The sequence below is a fragment of the Pan troglodytes genome, chromosome X (genome assembly GCF_028858775.2).
Source record: "Pan troglodytes isolate AG18354 chromosome X, NHGRI_mPanTro3-v2.0_pri, whole genome shotgun sequence".
Classification (NCBI taxonomy): domain Eukaryota; kingdom Metazoa; phylum Chordata; class Mammalia; order Primates; family Hominidae; genus Pan; species Pan troglodytes.
The window spans coordinates 14,144,397-14,164,244 of record NC_072421.2 but is presented as its reverse complement, the minus strand read 5'-3'; the positions used below and the strand labels follow the sequence as shown (position 1 = coordinate 14,164,244).

Below are 19,848 nucleotides of genomic sequence, written 5' to 3'. Positions count from 1 at the left end.
TTTTAAAAATTGAGATATAATTTACATAACGTAAAATTCACCATCTTAAAGTATACACTTCAGTGGTTTTTAGTATTTTCACTATGTTATGCACTCATCACTTCTATTTAGTTCCAGAATATTTCCATCACCCCAAAAATAAACCCTATACCTATGAGCAGTTCATCTTAACTAACTTTTCCCTTCATTCCCTGGCAACCACAAATCTGCTTTTTGTCTCTGGACAAAAAGCCTGTTCTGGATATTTCATATAAATGGAATCACACAATATGTAGCCTTCTGTATCTGGCTTCTTAGTATGTTTTCAAGTTTGATCCATGTTGTAGCTTGTAACAGTACTGTATTTCTTTTTATTGCTGAATAATATTCCATAATATGGATATACCACATTTTATTTATCCACTCATCAGTTGATAGACATTTAAGTTGTTTCTACATTTTGGTCATCATGAATAATGTTGCTATGAACATTGGTGCACAAGTTTTTGTGTGGACATATGTTTTAATTTCTCTTGGGTATATACACAGGAGTGGAATTGTTGGGTCATATGGTGCAATGGACAGAATGTTTGTGTCCTCCAAAATTCATATATTGAAACCCTAATCCCAATGTGATGGTATTTGGTGGTGGGGTCTTTGGGAGGTAATTAGGTCATGGGGTTGGAGCCTTTATGAATGGGATTAGTGCCCTAATAAGAAAAGGCTAGAGAGCTTGAGAAGTCGGCAGCCTGCAACCCAAGAGTGCCCTCACCAGAACCTGACCATGCTGACACCCTAGTCTTGGAATTCTAGCCTTCAGAATGGTGAGAAATACATTTCTATTGTTTATAAGCCACCCAACCTATGGTAATTTGTTATAGCAGCCTGAACTGACTAAGACATATTATAGTTGTATATTTAACTTTCTGAAGAACTGCCCGACTGTTTTCCAACATGGCTATATCGTTTTACTTTCCCATCAGCAATATATGAGAGTTCCAATTTCTCCACATCCTCACCAGCACTTGTTATTGTTCATTTTTAAAAACTCTAGACATCCTAATGCTTGAGAAGTAGCATCTTGTTTTGATGTGCATTTCTCTGATGGCTAATGATATTAAGTGTCTTTCATGTGTTTATAGACCATTTATATATCTTCTTTGGATAAATGTCTATTCAGGTCCTTTGCCCATTTTTTAACTGGGTTATTTGTTTTGATGTTTTTAAGATTTGAAAACAAGATTGAAATTTGTTGGTAAAAACAACTATCCCCATACCTTGGTGAAAAACCCCTTCCACATAGATAAACAGTAAGTCCATTTCTTAACCATACACATCTGTGAGAAACCTTGACAAAGTACTACAATCTGCTTTTACCTCTTCCTTTAACAACATGAAGCTGATGCCTGGGGGAGCAGAATGGAGAGAGGAACTAACCTTGCTTGGGAAAGAGGAGGAAAATGTCACAGGGTAGGTGACATTTGAGTTGGATTTCAAAAGAAAACATGATGAAAGAAAAGCTGTATAGGGGGAAATTCTGCCTTTGGAATTTTAATTTCATATTTTTATAAGAAATGTGGGATTCATTTAATTAGAATTCAATCTAGCAACAAAATCTTAGAGATGATCTGTCAACTTCTTGACTGCAGGTTTGCAAGCAATATGCTCCCCAATCACAATAGGAAGGACCTTACCTATTTCCTGATGCCAAAAAAAAAATCAGTATAATCCTCAATAGGGCATTAATATGTATGGACTATAGTGCTAGGTGCTGAGGATACACTTATAATCCTGGCATAGAGGGTCCCCTACTCATGAGCTTTTAGACAAGGGGTTCAGGGTAACAGAGGCACTCAATATATTCAGTCTATTACAGAAGCTTAAATCAAAGGAACATAATCCAGTCTAAAGGGTCCCAGATGTTCCCTTTGAAGGTGCAAACTTTAAATTAGACTTAAGACAAACAGGGTTCAACCACATAAAGTGAAAGAATATTAGAGGCAAAGGGAATAGAATGAGTGCAGACTAAGAGGTAAAAGACACCATGCTTGTGCTTGAGGAATGAGTAGATGACCAGAGGATTAGAACAAAGGGAGGGAGGAGTCAGCTTGTGAGAGATGAGCCCCGAGAGGTTGGCAGAGGCTACATCACAGAGGGTCTTGTGAATCAAGTTAGGGCTTTGGGTTTTACATCTTAATGGCAATAGAACAGCACTGAAGGGTTTTAAGTAGGAATGTTATTTGATAAGGTTTTTCTCTTGAAAAACAGTACCACGAAAGCAGTCTGGAAGATAGATTGGAGGGAGACAGAATGGAAGAAAAGATACCAGTTGGCTCAGAAGATAGATTCTGGTTGCTTGGACTGGAGCAGAAGCAGTGGAGGTAAGGAGAAATGAATGGCATCAAAGTGGGACCAAAAGATTTGGTAATGGATTAGAGTCATTCATTCATTCATTCATTCAACAAGTATTTATTGAGTGCCTATAATGTATCAGACACTGGGCTAGTTTCCAGAAGTTCATCAGCAACCAAAAGGGAAATAAGATTTCTGTCCTCATGGAGCTTATATCCTAGTCGATTGGATATAGAGCGTCAGAGGGATGCACCATCGGGTAGATGTTAGCACTGTATTTCTGGAATGAGGAATATGGGTGGAGGAACACGTTAGGGAATAGGATAGATGATGAATTCTCTTTGGCACATGCTGATTTTGAGTACTCATTAGACGGACAACCTAGAAGAGGTGTTGAGTAGGAAGTTGGATATTTGGGTGAGGAGTCCAGGAAGCAGAACTATATTTGGGAATCATCTGCAGGTAGATGGTAACTGATTCTACAGAAGTGGATGTAGTGTAAGAAAAGAAGGAGGCTTAGGGCACAGTCCCAAAGATGCCAGCATGTAAGAGATGGACCAAAGAGCAGGAAGGTCCAGAAAGAGGCCCAGGCAATGCTCAGAGGAACACCAAGTTAGTACATTGTTGGGAAAGCCAAATGAGGAGAGTTTTTCTAGTAAGAGAGTGGGATCAACTCTGAATGTTGAGAGGCTGCATAACATGGTGGTCAGGACTATGGTCTCCTTCCTGGGTTTGAATTCTGGCTCTACTATATATTAACTCTGACCTTCAGCAAGTGACTTTGTCTTTCTATGCCTTAGCTATCTCTTTTCTAAAACAGGGAAAACAACAGTATTTACCTTAAGGGTATTTGTGATAATGAAATCATTAAATATATGTAAAGGGCTGTGAATGGTGACTAACACAGTAAATGCTCCCTAATTGATTGCTTTTATTATTCGTAGTAGTAGGATTAATATTATCAGATGTGTTGACCTTCAGAGGAGAGCCACGTTTCCCACAGAAGGACCTGCCTTAGTATCCCTGCCATGCTCAGTCATTGGTGGCAGCAGCCTGTGGGAGTTGCAGCCTCACTTAAAAGTGGTGCTGGATTTCCAAGAGCAGAGTAGTTGGGACCCTGGGTCAATTATGCTCCCTGCAGTTGGATGTCTGCGAGGCATATCCTCATAGCTGTCACAGGTTCCATGTGACTTGCCTTTTTTATGTTTGTAGGAATAACTGTTCATTCTAAGGGGAGATTATCATAGAATTTCACCTTAAAGAAAGCAACCTTAGATATCATCTGGTTCCAACCTATCATTTTGTGCATGAAGAAACTAAGGCCAAGAAAAACTGAGTATTTCATTGGTATTAGGAGCCAGAGGGGAACACACTTCACCAAACTATTCACCTACTCATTTGTCTACCCAAAATTTATTAAGTAACTACACACATCAGGCACTGTACTAGGCACTGAGACTACAGGAGGTATATGAGAGAAGCCCCATTATATTCCAACATATGACCCTACCAAAGGGGCAAGTTCTCAGGAGCTAGAGGGAGATATGGAAGTTAGTACATTGGGATGGGTGGGTGAGGGGTGTTCTGGAGGAAATGGGGCTCAATATGAATGGAACTTAGCCATGGAACTTAGGAGAAGTGGGAGGAGGCTGTATGGTGGGGAAGGTGTTCCAGGCAGAAAAAATAGCCTGTGCCAAGGACAGCACCATTAAGAACATGGGGAGTTGGTGGCCTGAAAATTTGAGTGTAGATCATGGTGTGTGTTAGGAGCAGGAGTGAGAAGGGCAGCAGGGGAATGGTGGGATAGAGAAGGGGCAGGGAAACAGCAGGGGGCAAAAGAAAAAGGCCTGTGTCCCTCCTGCAGGCTTCAGACAGTGACAGGTAGATTTCAAGCAGTTGGAAATATCAAGAATTTTGTAATACACAAAACAGCCTCCTTAGAAGTAGGGTGAGCTCACTAAGCTCCAACAATATTTCTGAAACAGTTAGATGTGAAATCACACAAAACCAAATAGAAATTTGTTGAAATCTGATATTTTTAAAAAGCCTAATCAGAAACCAGCCGCGAGTCCTTGGTACAGGTGGTCAAACCTACTTCATATGTACCAGTCAAAGTCAATTACTTGGGATTGCAAAGAATACTGCCTGGGGTTAACTAACAGGAGACAGTTACCAGAAGATAAAATTCATATACTGTTTGACATTACCACAACTCTCCAGAGAAATCCTCATTTTCTCAATCTTTATTGCTTTCACATGCCTGCTTTCAGGTGAAAAGGTGAAACTGAGAAATCTGAGGTGTATTAATTTCTCCCAAATCATTGTTTTTGATGTCGTATAAAGTGTTACTTATAAAACTCCCCCAAATGTTAATGACTAACACTTGGGCCATCAAAAATTTATTAACTTTGTTAATAAATTAAGATTTCTTATCTGCTGTAAGGAATTCCTTTCTCAGTCACAAAAGCATCTTAGTATTATAGTTCTGTCGAAAGATATAGGAGATTTGCCATCAAATCTACATCACTCTCATTTGTTAAAAAATGGAAGTAATTGTTTAAGAATCAACTTGGCCGGGCGCAGTGGGCCACGCTTGTAATCCCAGCACTTTGGGAGGCCGAGGTGGGCGGATCAAGAGGTTAGGAGATCGAGATCATCCTGGCTAACATGGTGAAACCCCGTCTCTACTAAAAATACAAAAAATTAGCTGGGCATGGTAGCAGGGCCTGTAGTCTCAGCTACTCAGGAGGCTGAGGCAGGAGAATGGCGTGAACCCGGGAGTCAGAGCTTGCAGTGAGCCGAGATTGCGCCACTGCACTTCAGCCTGGGCAACAGAGTGAGACTCCATCTCAAAAAGAAAAAAGAAAAAGAAAAGAAATAGAATATCTAATTTTGGACTGTGCTAATCCCATCAACATCCTCTGCCACCTTGGAAGGTCTAGATGGACTGGCCAGCTTCTCTCTCACTCTCTCTCTGTCTCTTCCTAAACAATATTTTGCAGATATGAGGCTCAGGGAACCGAGTCTTGAGACAGGGAAATGCTAATGTAGGTGAACAAGTCTCTGTGGATTGGAAGCCCTGAGCTGTGGGAGTCTTAGCTAAATGCTGAATTGCCCAGTTTCTTTAATGCATTATACAGCTTGCTGTCTACATTGATCAAATTAATCAGAAAATCGCCATCTCCACAGCTGAAGTTAATTTAAAAACATTCCAGGGATTGTGTAAGTAGTGTAGTATTTCTTCATAGGATTCCTTATTTTCTGCAAAAATATACTGTGCCAGAATTCTTAGTATGTTTGTTTATGGTCAGGTTCCAGAAAACTTCATGATATTCTCCAAGACAAATTGAGAAATTAAACTTCTTTTGCCGATGTTTAAATACATTTAAATATTGCCATATAAATGAAATAAAAGATTTTCTAAATAGGGATAACAAGGTCCAGCCATGAAGATTTTTGTTGGCGGTGGTTTTGATTTTTGTTATTTTTTTTATCATAGCTCCCAGTATGGCAAGTTCACTGTACTTAGCCAGTTAAAATTAAGTCTGGGTTCCCATCTACCATCAAGAAACAGAGTACAAGTCCAGCGGGTCCAGGGATACCCCAAGACATCTCACTTTCCCAGATGTGTAGGGGCTTATGTGCCCAGTGAAAAACTTGCCTGGGTTATAAAGCTCTCCTATACTAGTGTGTGTTGATGTGTCTTCAAATTTCTAATGCCATGACTGGTAGGGATAGTAGTAAACTTCAGGCAAAAGTTGGAACTTTCCATTGCTTCCTCTATTTCCCTCATTTATCTTCCAAGCTCAGGAGTTATGTGGAGATTGGGGATGGGGAGTGTCTTGGTTTTGGCTACCCCAGAAGCAGACCATGAGACAAGAATTTGCATGGAAGTGGTTTACTTAGGAGGTGAAGGGAACGTTGATAAAGGAGTGGGGAAGTGAGACTAGGAAGGGAAGGCAGTCAATAAAGCAAGTGTTATCAAGACAGCTACATTTATTCTCCCTCTCATTCATTCATTCATAGTAAGCATGGGGGAGAATGATATAAGATGGAAGATGGAGTTAGAGAAGTAGTCAAAGTCTAGGTCAAGTAGAGCCATTTATGTCATTTTAAGTAGAATGAATTTTATTCTTAATCTGGTGGAAAGTCACTGAAAAGTTTTAAGAAGAGGGCTGACATGGTCTAATTTAAATGTTAAGAGGAACAGTTTGGAGCATGGACTAGAGGGAGCAAAAGAAAAAGTAAAAGGAAGCTATTGTGGTGGTTCAGGTGAGAGATAATGGTGGTGTAGCTGGATGATGGTAGGCAGGGGCAGAGAGTGGGGATAGAAGGAGATGGACTTGAGACATGGTTTGTAACAGGACTTAGTAGCAGATGTAATACAAGTGGGGAGGAAGAACCCCACCTGTCAGCAATGATACCCCAGTTTTTGGCTTGAGCCAGTTTGGATGCTGTTTGTGCTGGGGTGGGGAGAAAGGGTGAAGTGGAGGGAAGCAAGTTCTGAATGATGATCAAGAGTTCAGTTTTGGATGTCTTAGGCTCAGTGAGACATCTCAATGAATAGGTCAAGAATGCAGCAGAAAGAGGCTGGGGCTTGAGATTCACATTTTGAAGACATGAATATATATATAGATGGCATTGAAAGTGCTAAGACTGGGAAGATAACCTGGAGAGTGTAAATAAGAAAGAAAATAGGGTCAGAGGTTAATCTCTGTGGAAATACAGCACTTTAAATCCTGTTGAAGAAGGGAAGAGTAACAAGTGTGGGCGAAGGCAAACCAGAATGTGTTGTATGCTGTGATGGTTTTAAAATATGTCCATAAATGATCTGATGCTCATCCTTTCAAAAGGTGAAGTTTAATTCCCCTCCTTTTATGTGGGGTTGTACTTAGTGACTGATATCTAACAAAGAATACTGTGGGAGTGATGGGGGTAACTTCCGAAATTAGGACACAGAAGGCATTGTAGCTTCCTCCTTGCTCTCTCTCTTGGATTAGTCACTATGGGGGAAGTCAGCTAACAGTTGTGAGAACATTCAAGCAGCCCTGTGGAGAGGTCCACATAGAGAGAAGCTGAGGCCTCCTGCCAACAGCCATGTGAGTACGCCATCTTGGAAGCAGATCCTCCAGCCAGAGTCAAGATGTCAGATGACTATAGCATTGATCAACAACTTGATTGTAACCTTGTGAAAAACTCCAAGCCCAAGCAGTATGGCGATTCCTCAAAGAATCTACTATTTGAGGAAATAGTAAAAACAGAACTACTATTTGACCCAGCAATCCCATTTCTGGGTATATATCCAAAGGAATATAAATCATTGTACCATAAAGACACATGCACACAGTGTTCATTGCAGCACTATTCACAAAAGCAAAGACATGGAATCAACCAAAATGCCCATCAGTGATAGACTGGACAGAGATACTGTGGTACATATACACCATGGAATACTATGCAGCCATAAAAAGAATGAGATCATGTTCTTTGCAAGAACATGGGTGGAGCTGGAGGCCATTATCCTTAGCAAACTAATGCAGGAACAGAAAACCAAACACCACATGTTCTCACTTATAAGTGGGAGCTAAATAATGAGAACCAATGGGCACAAAGAGGGGAACAACAGACACCAGGGCCTATTTGAGAGTGGAGGGTAGGAGGAGGGAGAGGATCAGAAAAAATACCTATTGGATACTAGGGTTAGTACCTGGGTCACAAAATAATCTGTAAAACAGCCCCCCATGACATGAATTTATCTATATAACAAACCTGCACAGGTACCCCTGAACCTAAAATAAGAATTAAAAGACTCCAAGCCCTTTTGCTATGAATCTAAAACTGCTCTAAAAAATGTCTAAAAAAAACCCCAAGCCCCATCTTGCTAAGCTGCTCCTGAATTCCTGATTCACAGAAAATGTGTGAAATAATAAATGTTGCTTTAAGCCACTAAATTTTTATTTATTTATTTATTTTTATTATACTTTAAGTTTTAGGGTACATGTGCACAACGTGCAGGTTACATATGTATACATGTGCCATGTTGGTGTGCTGCACCCATTAACTCGTCATTTACATTAGGTATATCTCCTAATGCTATCCCTCCCTCCTCCCCCCACCCCACAACAGGCCCCGGTGTGTGATGTTCCCCTTCCTGTGTCCAAGTGTTCTCATTGTTCAATTCCCACCTATGAGTGAGAATATGCGGTGTTTGGTTTTTTGTCCTTGCGATAGTTTGCTCACAATGATGGTTTCCAGCTTCATCCACGTCCCTACAAAGGATATGAACTCATCATTTTTTATGGCTGCATAGTATTCCATGGTGTATATGTGCCACATTTTCTTAATCCAGTCTATCGTTGTTGGACATTTGGGTTGGTTCCAAGTCTTTGCTATTGTGAATAGTGCCGCAATAAACATACGTGTGCATGTGTCTTTATAGCAGCATGATTTATAATCCTTTGGGTATATACCCAGTAATGGGATGGCTGGGTCAAATGGTATTTCTAGTTCTAGATCCCTGAGGAATCGCCACACTGACTTCCACAATGGTTGAACTAGTTTACAGTCCCACCAACACTGTAAAAGTGTTCCTATTTCTCCACATCCTCTCCAGCACCTGTTGTTTCCTGACTTTTTAATGATTGCCATTCTAACTGGTGTGAGATGGTATCTCATTGTAAGCCACTAAATTTTGAAGTATTCTGTTGCATAGCAATAGATAACTAATAAATGTGATATCCAGAAACCAAGCAGAACATACTGAAGAGCAAGGTGATGATCTTTGTTGATGTTTGTTGCTTTGGTATTTTGAGTTTTAATTTTGTACTTAAATTCATTAAATCTGAGATATCATAGATTATAAGCATTCTATTACTATGTACATTAGAAAAGAAAAATGCTGCTAATTAAACTAAACTATAGCTCATTACCTTAATAATTCTGTGCAATTGTGTCATAATTCTGTGCATGAATTAGTCACGATCGTGTTAACTTTAAAGAACACAGAGCCCGCAATGGCCTGTTTGCTTGCTATTGTTGTCAGAACCAAGTCCAAACTCCTTGGCTCAGTGTACTGGGCTCCTCACAGCCTGGTTCCAGCCTGCCTTCTTTGCCTCTTGGCAGCCACTGGGCTTATTACCTAAGATTCTGGCCAGTCCACTTTCTGTATCTTGGGCTGATGCTCACCTTATGCATTCTTTTTGCAGGTACGTATCTATCCATCCATTCATTTACTCTTATGCAATACCTACTAGGAATTAAGCATTGGAATGTTTGCTTTCTATGCCCATTTTATATCAGGTGGGCTCACATTTGCTCCATAAGAACACTATAAGTGTCATCCACTGTATTCAGTTTTCCCTGATTCTCTCATGTGGACTCAGTTTCTCTCTTATCTGTATTCTGTGGAATGTTTTATATGTTTATATATATATGTATATATATAATATGTATATATATACACCCTATATAAACTTATAGTTTTATATGTTTATACATATGCATATAGACATATATTCATTCTTTGAAATGCTATACTGTATGTGTGTGTGTGTGTATATATATATATATACATATTATTCATATATAAATAACATTATGTGTCTCTCCATCCCCCCTCTTTGGTCATTTATTAATTTACCTAACTTTTAATTCAGCACCTACTATGTGCCAGGCACTGGGCTAGAACCTGGACTTGTATCCTTCTTCCCTGGCTTCCCTGGCCAAAAAGGAAAGAAAGACATTTTGATGGCCCTATGAAGTTGTCTAGTGAGGGAGGCAGTAGTTATGAACCTCTGGCATTCAGAAGAATGTTTGGGCACATCAACTGTTCAGTTAATGTTGCATTAAACTGAATTAATTTTAACACTTTTTATATTTTTTTTTCATAAACAAGACCTTCACATTGAAAACAGGTCAGTTATTAAAACTTACCCACTGGGACCCAGCAAGTTAACTGATGAAACTAGAAGTACTACTGATCTCTCTGGGTAAAATATTTCATGAAAAGTGACTTAATCATCCTTGGGAAACACCATGGCTTTTAAATCTGTCACCTGTTCAATGTGAGATTCTGGGCAAATCATTTAACAATCTATCCTTTTGAAATTCAGTTTACTCATCTATATAATTGGAGATGTGATCTGTAATTTACGCATGGTCAACATTGCCAGTGGGACCTCAATCTCTGTTCTCCCCTTCCTTCTTAGTAATAAGACCCCTATTACATAGCTACTCAGAATATAGGCTACATTTCCCAGCCTTCACTTCAATAATATGTGGCCATGGAACTAAGTTCTGGCCAATGGGATGTAAACAGAAGTGCCATGTGCAACACTTCCAGGATGTGGCTGTGAAGGGAGGATGATGTTCTTCATTTATTTCCTCTTATTGGCTGGTGATATAGATGGGATATTTATCTCTCAAATCTCATGTTTAAATGTAATCCCCAAAGTTGGAGGTGGGGCCCAGCAGGAGGTGACTGGATCGTGAGGGTGGATTTCTCATGAATGGTTTAGCACCATCCCCTTGGTGTTGTCCTCACGGTAGTGAGTGTGTTCTCATGAGATTTGGTTGTTTAAAAGTGTATGAGTGTGTGGCACCTTTCCCCGCCCTTGCTCCTGCTTTTGCCATGTGAGACACCTGCTCCCGCTCCACCTTCTGCCATGATTGGAAGCTTCCTGAGGCCTCACCAGAGGCAGAAGCCACTATGCTTCCTGTAAAGCCTGCAGAACGGTGAGCCAATTAAACCTCTTTTCTTTATAAATTACCCAGTCTCAGGTATTTCTTTATAGCAATGCAAGAACGGCCCAACACGGCTGGAATTTGGACATGTTTGCTGAAGCTCAAGAAGCCATCTTAGGCCACAAGGGGAGGGCCTTCTGATGGAACCATAAAATGGCAGCATCTGGGTCCCTGACTCCATTGAAAGCCAGCCATATCAGCCCAACTACCCACACCTTTGTGAAAGAGAAACACATGTCTATCTTGCTTAAGCCAAGGTTATTTGAGTTTTCTATCACTTGCAGCAAATTCTGAAGGATCAAAAAGCAATGTTGCCATGCTAGTTAGCTGCTATGTGCCCATTATCCATATTCTGACATTTCCTGCTTAAAACCCCCAATGTCAAATAGCTTGTGAGGCCAGTTTTCAATTTGCATTCAACCGAAAATAAAGATCAGGTGGACTTTTGTTTTTTGATCCTATGCGGTTTCTATCTTTTCTGAACGTACCTTATGTATTAGTTTGCTGGGGCTGCCATAACAAAGTACCACAGACTGGGTGGCTTAAACAACACACATTTATCCTCTCACAGTTCTGGAGGCTGGAAGACCAAGATCAAGGTGTTGGTAGGGTTGGTTTCCTCTGAAGCCTCTCTCCTTTGCTTGAAGATGGCTGTCTTCTTTTTGTGTCCATACATGGTCTTTCCTGTGTGTGTGTCTGTGTCCTAATCTCCTCTTTTTGGCTTGTTTTTTGAGACAGAATGGCATGATCTCAGCTCACCGCAACCTCCGCCCCTGGGTTCAAGTGATTCTCCTGCCTCAACCTCCGGAGTAGCTGGGATTACAGGAATGCACCACCATGCCTGGCTAATTTTGTATTTTTAGTAGAGACAGAGTTTCTCCATGTTGGTCAGGCTGGTCTCAAACTCCCAACCTCAGGTGATCTGCCTGCCTCGGTCTCCCAAAGTGCTGGGATTACAGGCATGAGCCACCATGCCTGGCCTGTTTGTTTGTTTGTTTGTTTTTAAATAAGCTTTGGCAAGTTTTAGTAAAGAATAATTTTGTATGGTTTACCTTTCACCAGTCTGTTATGGCATGCTTCTAATGATATCAGAATCATCTGGATAAATGATAGCTAGTGTGCAGAATCTGTAGTATTTTCTGCATGCTGTGCACAATTCATTATTATTGCCACTGTAGTGATGGACACCAGTTTTGGCCAATATGCTGTAATAATGCTATTTCAGATTTCCTCAAAGCTGTACAATTGTTGGCAAGGATGACAGTTTCACTTTGCCTTGTCTGATCATCTTCAGAGTCTTCTTGTACTCCAGCATGTACTTTTCACTTTTCATAATGAGTTGGAGCCTACAGTTGATTGACTCCGGTGATTTTTTTTTTTTTGTCTTTTTTGCAGCCACAGTCTTCCTGTCTTAGGTGTGGGATGGCCCCCAGCCAAGAGCATCCACCAAGATGGCTGGGGAGGGAGAAAGGCCCTAATCTCCTCTTCTTATGACAGCAGTCATATTGGATAAGGACCCACCATAATGAACTGATTTTAATTTAACTGCTCCTTTAAAGACCCTATCTCCAAATGTAATTACATTCTAAGGTAGTGGGGTTAGGGCTTCAACATATGTATCTTGAGGGAGTACACAATTCAGTCCACATCACCTCAGGATACCTGCATGTCCTGCCCCCACTGTCCTCAGAGGAGTTTTTGTCCTGAAATTTGTCACCAGGAGCACAAATTCATCAGTGGTAGTTCCCTGTTTTACTGGCTCAGTGGCAAATAGCTGTTGGCACATTGTGGAACCTGACCAGCCTCATTTCACGATTCCTGAGAACTTTTTGTCTTGGCAGGAGCCAGCTCTTCCTGTGTGCACAGTAGGCTGAAAGTGCAGAATCCCCTTCCCCAGAAGCCCTCAACCAATGACTGTTGGGATTACAAACACCCCGGCTCCCTTGTCTTCACAAGGGATAACTAGGATTCTCGTGTTCTACTGTCTCCTAGAATTCCCCAGCAGGATTGACAGAGTGGTGACTTATTTTTACAACACTTCTTTCCCTTTTCTGTCCCACTTCCCCACTTCTCTACGAGAACTTCCTGGGGTCACCTCTCAAATAAATTACACACAGAGTCTGCTTCTGAGAAAATGCAAACTTAGAAAGGAAAGTGGTGGTACTGGGTGGATGGAGCACTTACTCTACATATGTCCCTTGAATGTGCTGAACTAGAGTCAAGCTAAACAGGATCACTGGTGATCATTTGTAAGAAAGCCCTTTGTAAAAATGTCAGCTTTTCTGTATTCACTTTTTTTGAGGGAATAAATTTGGAATAGTGGGACAACACTGGTCTTAGAGCAGAAGACCAAATCAAATGTAATTCATGGGAAATCACCTAATTTCTTCAAGTTTCTCCATTCCCTTGTCTGTCAAATGAACACAATACCCATTTCTTAGGGTTGTTGAGAGGATTGATTGAAATAACATTGAAAATGGTTGACACTGACTAGGGCCTCAATAATATCTGTTGAATGCCAATCTGATTTATGAAGACTAGGTAATATACTTATTTTCATTGTAATGTTTACATAGCCTTGATTTATGCTCATGAATTACACATAAATAGGACTTTAACACTTTCTAAGCCAGTGAAACTAACTATTGAAATAAGGCTGCCCAGAAATGATTTTTAAGTTGTAATTAGATGATTATTATTTCCCAGAAACACACAGCTCTTTAGTTTTGGGTACATTCTCACAAATTACAGCTTGAAGAATAAAGAAATAAATGATATACCAATCATTCGAAAATCACCAAAATCATGTTTAAAGATAAAATCTAGCCCATAGAAATAAGAACAACAGACTTACAGCTCAGGCTTCCTGTGAAAGGCTGAATAACGCCCCCACCCCGCAGAGGTATACATCCTAATCCCCGGAACCTGTAAATGTTATCTTATATATCAAAAGGGACTTTCCAGATGTGATCGAGTGAGGGATCTTGCAATGAGAAGATTATCCTGAATTATCCGAGTGGGCCTGATATAATCACAAGGGTTCTTCTTAGGAGGAAGAAAACAAGGAAGAATCAGAGAGAAGGCAAAGTGACAAAGGAAAAAGATATTGTGCCACAAGCTAAGGACTGTTGGCAGCCTCTAGAAGCTGGAAGATACAAGAAATGGATCCTCCCTGGAGCCTCCAGAAGAAACCAGTCCTGCTGATGCCTTAATCTTAGCCCCATAAGATTCATTATGGACTTCCGGTCTTCAGAACTGTAAGACAATAAACTTCTGTTGTTTTAAGCCATGGAATTTGTGGCCAATTTTTACAGTGGCACTTTGCTACCAGGGCTTTGAGAAAAATCAATTACCCACATAGCATGTGGTCTCTGTAAGTAAAGCCTCTCAGCAGGAACCTAGTCATTCCCTCCTCTCTCACATTATTTTTACTTGAATTCAGTAGAGAAAAAAATATAAAACAGAAATATGTTGTAAGGAAGGAGTTGCTCCAAACGTTAATCTCCAGAATAGCAAAGTTAATAATATATTTATCTTAGGTACTCAAGGCAAAAAGATCCCAGTGTTAGGACTTAGAACACTCGAGATGGAGTTCAGATCAATAAATGTTCTAGACCAGCACTGTCCAATAGAAATAAATATCCATATATGCCATTTAAAATTTTCTAGTAGCCACATTTTTTAAATGCTAAAGAAACAGAAGCAATTAATCTTAATAACAATTTTATCTAATGCAGTATATCCACATTACCATTTCAACATGTAATCAATATCAAATGATTAGTGAGATAGTTCCTGTTCTTTTTTTGAAAATTAGATGTGTATTTGATACTTTTTGCAGCACATCTCAACTTGGACTGGTCACATTTCAGGTATTCAATAGCCACTTGGGGCTCCTGGTTACCATCTTTGCTGTATTGGACAGGTCTAGGGTATCTAAATAGTTCCAATACCCAAAGGACATAAAAAATATAAGGCAAGCCAAATTCTGAAGCTTAAGGGCAGGTACATGCATGGAGCTAATGATTTATTCATTTGATGAGCATTAATTATGTACTATGCACTAAATACCATTTAAGAAGCACATAATTTTCTAGGTTATAAAATCATAGTGCAGTGTTTCAATTAAAAAGAACTGATGCTTATACTGGAAATCTCTATACAGCAGCCACAGTTTTTCCTATAAGTTGTGAAACCCCAGGAAATAACCAGTAGACACAGTTTTCTGCAATGGGTGCCTTGCCTTCTCTGTAACAGTGTCTTATCCATAATGTGGAATCTAGAGCTGATTAAACATGGGTCCTGGACATTCCTGAAGAGCTGACCACTTGACATTTCCAAGCACATTGAGCAAATAATAAACACACCAGCTCATAAACTTGATAATCGTCTAAAGAAACCATGGTTCACATCTTGAAAACTGCAGAATTGCAGAATCCTGACATGGATTCTCCAGTTTAATATGCTTTGGTTTATCCAGGGGCTTTTGGCTTTTAATTTAATTAGGTGGCACTTTGAAAGTGAAGCTCCTGGAGGTCAGTTTGCTGGCCGCTAAAGAACTATTAATCTCATCTCCAAATAGCATTTGGTCTTTTTTAAGTGGGCTTTCTAGCAATGCAAGAACCTCTAGCATTCAAGGAAAATGTGATTATGAGCAAATTGCATCTGCTTACATTTTTATCATGAAAAGGAAATTGAAACTTGCGATCATACATTCTAAGAACCTGGTTTGAGGTTTGTTCTGTTTTAACTTCGAAATCCTTTAATACCATGGCTAACTCTGATGAAATATTTTTTCCTGTAAGTCAAACAAAGATAGGCAAACCTTCGAGAAGCCTGTACCAAACCAAAGCTCTTATCCTACTCTCCTCAGGAATCATCACTGAAAAATTTCTATAGTTCAGCAGTCTCCGCTAGGAGCAATTGTGCCCTCCAGGGACCTTGGGCAATATCCCAAACCTTTTTTTTGTTGCCACAACTTGGTGGTGGTGGTGGGGGTGGGGGGTGGGGTGGGGTCAAGGTTGCTACTAGTATCTAGTGAGTAGAGGCCACAGGTGCTGCTAAACATCCTACAACGCACAGGGCAGCCCATCACCCCAACAAATAATTATCCAGCCCAGCCCGAAAGGTCAATAATGCTGCGGTGGAAAAACCATATTCTAGTGGACACCTAAGTAGAAAGCAAGACATCACAGTTAGAGAACCAGAAAACCTCTTCCGTTGCCGGAAGGCTGCCCTAGTGCCCTGGTGAAGAACAGACTTTGGGCCAGAATACCTAGGTTTGCACCCTGGCTCCATCTCTTACTGGCTATGCTTCCTCAGGCAAATTACTTTACCTCTCTGTGCCTCGTTTTTCTCTTCTACAACACGGAGATGATGATAATAGTACCTTACACACAGAGCCATTATGGCTTTGGGTAGGTTAATAGTCCTGAAGTGCTTAGAACAGTGCCAGGTCGACAGTCACCATGTAAGCGTGCATTTACTAAGCGTCTTTGCCGATCTCTGGAAAAAATATTTCAGGTCTCAGCTAAGCTTAAGGGCAGTAGGGAACGGCTTCAGAGTCTGCATTGCCATAGCAAGAATGAGAATGGTTGTCATCTGACAACCGTGTCCTTTCTTTCCAGTTCATCAACCCTAATCAGAGAGCAGTGAGGAGAGCAGCCCGGCTGGCTCAGCTCAAGAACAGTAAATGCTTTATCGTCCTCGGTTTCTTTCCCTCCTTCCCCAGCAAAACTAGCGACTGACAAGCACTTGGTGTCCTGTGAATAGAGTGGAAAACATAAAACCGCACAGACACAGAACCCACCCACCGACACGCATACCAACCCTCACACACCTGCCCCTACAGCAGGTCTGCAGACCATCAAGCCCGCACGCACCCACGGGTCTGCGTGCAGAGCCTCCCTCCTCCTGAAACCCTCCGGACGCAGCCAGGTGGGGCACAGCTGATGCAAAAGGAGCTAACTAGGTGCAAAGCCCCGCCACAGGAGAGCAGGGAGGAAAGCCCGTGGGCGCTCCCGGCCTGGTATCCAGGTTAAATCCCGTCGCAGCGCGCACAGGCACACGTGCACACTCACACCCATACACGCGGGGGTGCCTGCAAAGACATGGGGCCCCAAAGCGGGACCTCAGGCCGGGGGTGGGGGGAAGCCAATCGCCAGTCAGACACTCACCTGGCCGCGTTCCCGAAACCACCTGCCACCCAGGAGAGCAGCAGCGGGAGCGCAAGGCTCCAGGGCAGAGGCATTCTCGCACGGGTCCTCCTTCCTCCTCCTGAGCCCCCCTCGGGAGGGCGCCGGCCGGACCCCGTAGCAGCTAAGCCGCCGCCTCCTCTCTCCTCAGCCGCTCGGGTCCTCCGCTTCACTCGCAGTTACCGGGTGCTGTCCCTGCAGGCTGGGAGGGGAGGCCAGGCACCGCGGCAGGGGCGCTCGCGGCCTGGGGAGGGGCTGGGGGCGCCCTGGCAAGCCTGGCCGAGGCTCCTCTGCGGATGAAGCTGGACGGGGTGAGCGAGGCAGGGCGGGGCGGGCTGTGCACATCTGGCTGGGACCCGCCTCCAGCATGACCCGCGCATCCTCCGCGCTCTCTGTTCACCCAGAAACTTCCCCCAGATTCAGGTCACTTCACGCTTGTCAGAGTCACCATCTACTACCATGTATTTCAGGCATGGGGCAAATTTCGGTGATACCTGCACTCCAGGACTTAAGAATTTAGTTGAGAAGTCGAAGCAGGATGGAAGGATGCAGGTTCCTAAGACATGATCCCTCACTTCTCTTTGGGTTTTCACGTTCTCCCGGTTTTCTTCTACAAACTGCAAATAATGGGATGCTAGAGCTGGAAGGTCACTAAGTCCTGGGCAACCCTGTCATTTGGCAAGTAATCTCTCAGGCCCATTTGCAACAGCTTACTTACATGGGACCCCAGATGATATCCCAATATAGTAACCAGTGCAGAAATTCATGGCAGAAACATGAATGCTATATGAATTCAGATCCATTTGGGTACTGACACATTCTTTGTTCTGACAACGTGTTACATTAGAATGAATGACTGATCCCTTTCTGTCCTTCCTACGTCCACACCCTTTGGCTTCATGGTAGGCAGACACTGTGACCCCACACCTTGGCTTTGGACTTGGCCGTGTGACTTGTTTGATCAATGGTTTAAGGGCAGAAAAGTTGCAGTGTTCCAGTTCCAAGCCTAGGTCTTAACACACCTGACCCTCTATCATGGACATGAGAAGACCTTGCACCACCTAGCCTGGTGGTCCAAGGAGAATGAGAAACAGGTGAAAAAGCTACCTCGTCAACCTGCAGATCTATAGCTTGAAGCAGAGCTACTCGGTGGAGCCTCATGTATATTACCCAATCCACACGTATATGAATGAGCTCAGCTAAGGTTGCCCGGCACCAGCCAATCTACTGAGGCTTATTGTGATAGTCCTCTGACACACAGTGGCCCGGTGTGAGAAATGAAATGAAAAAGGATACAGAGAAAGAGGAGGTTTATCTTGATTGGAAGCTTGATTCATGGTTTTATAGGCATATGCCTTAATTCTGGCCAATGAAATGTGAGAAGTAGGGAGGGGGGAGATTCTTGCTGCAGAATCTTGCTTTACATTGTAATAGATGTTCTTATTGGTGCAAGCCATGTTTAGTTGGGTCTTCTATTTTACAGTTGAAGGTATCCCCATGGATTCAGTATTCTTGGGTAACTAGTTAGACCATTGAGCTGCTCGTAATTAATAGTGTCAGACCTTGTCCTAAACACATATGTTATCTGATTGAACATCCACAAGCCTATGGATGGAGACCATTAGTTCCCCCATGTTTGAAGTGTCAAGAAACTGAGTCGGAGAGGTTAAGCAGCTTGCCCGACCAAGGTCATACAGCTAACAAGTATAGAACCAGAACTGGAAACCAGGGCTTTTCCCCACTGGGCTCTGCTGCTGTTATATCAATCTCTTTTCTCATCTTCTCACGTATTGGCAGATTCACATGTCAGATGAGTATCATGAATAAGGTAATAAGATGAGCTCTTCAAGGTTGTCATCAAAACACTTTGAACTCTTCATACCATAACTTATTTTATTTACTGAAAATATTAAAACTAAAAGAAAATAATATAAGTTATGAACTCTATACCTGTGAGGATCTTAAAGAAAATGGAATATAAAATTTGTCTTGTTGTGGGTTTCCCCTCAAGCAGGCCCTGAGGCAAAGATTCAAGTAAAAGTAGTTTATTCTGGAGGTACAGAGAACACGGGTAGGTGAGTGAGGAAATGAGTTGGGAAAGAAGACAATATCAGGCATATATTAAGTTATCATTGTGAGCAACTGGAGGTTCATGCTGCTGGGGATCTCCCAGAGCCAGCATAGAACAAGCATCTCCAAATGATTTTACCTAAAAGGCAAGGGAACTGGGTATTTATACACCACTTCCATTCACTCATTACCTGAAAGCTTCAACTGTGGTACTGATCCTAGAACTCAGTCTTCTGTGCTGAAGACAGAGTGGGGCTTACAGCCAAAGAAAGCCCTCAGGCAAATGGCTAGAGATACTGACTGTTGAAGGTCCTACTGAAATGTAAGGCCTGAGGGGATACGGGTGGTGGCATGACATTGGCAGCTACCTAATATCTGGAACTTGAATCGAATTAAAAATTATGGATTTTTGCCCATGCCACTTCTCCCTTAACATTTGGATACTAATCACTCCCTCCTCCAAATAAACCATTACTCAAAAAAGTCCTAACTAAACATGATTAGTCTAAAA

At 41.8% G+C, this 19,848-nt stretch overlaps 1 protein-coding gene and 1 pseudogene across 2 annotated transcripts in view; both read right to left on the bottom strand.

Moving 5' to 3' along the window:
- EGFL6 (EGF like domain multiple 6) overlaps positions 1-17,884 on the bottom strand; it is a 64,054-nt gene extending 46,170 nt beyond the window's left edge. For both annotated transcript variants that reach the window (XM_528894.5, XM_009438772.2), the window contains exon 1: positions 17,250-17,884. In XM_528894.5, coding sequence (XP_528894.1) covers positions 17,250-17,323 — 74 coding nt within the window. In that variant the 5' untranslated portion in view covers positions 17,324-17,884. The remainder of the gene's footprint in view (positions 1-17,249) is intronic.
- On the bottom strand, positions 12,122-17,159 carry LOC107970925 (large ribosomal subunit protein eL30-like; annotated as a pseudogene).
- Positions 17,885-19,848: the final 1,964 nt, after the last annotated feature.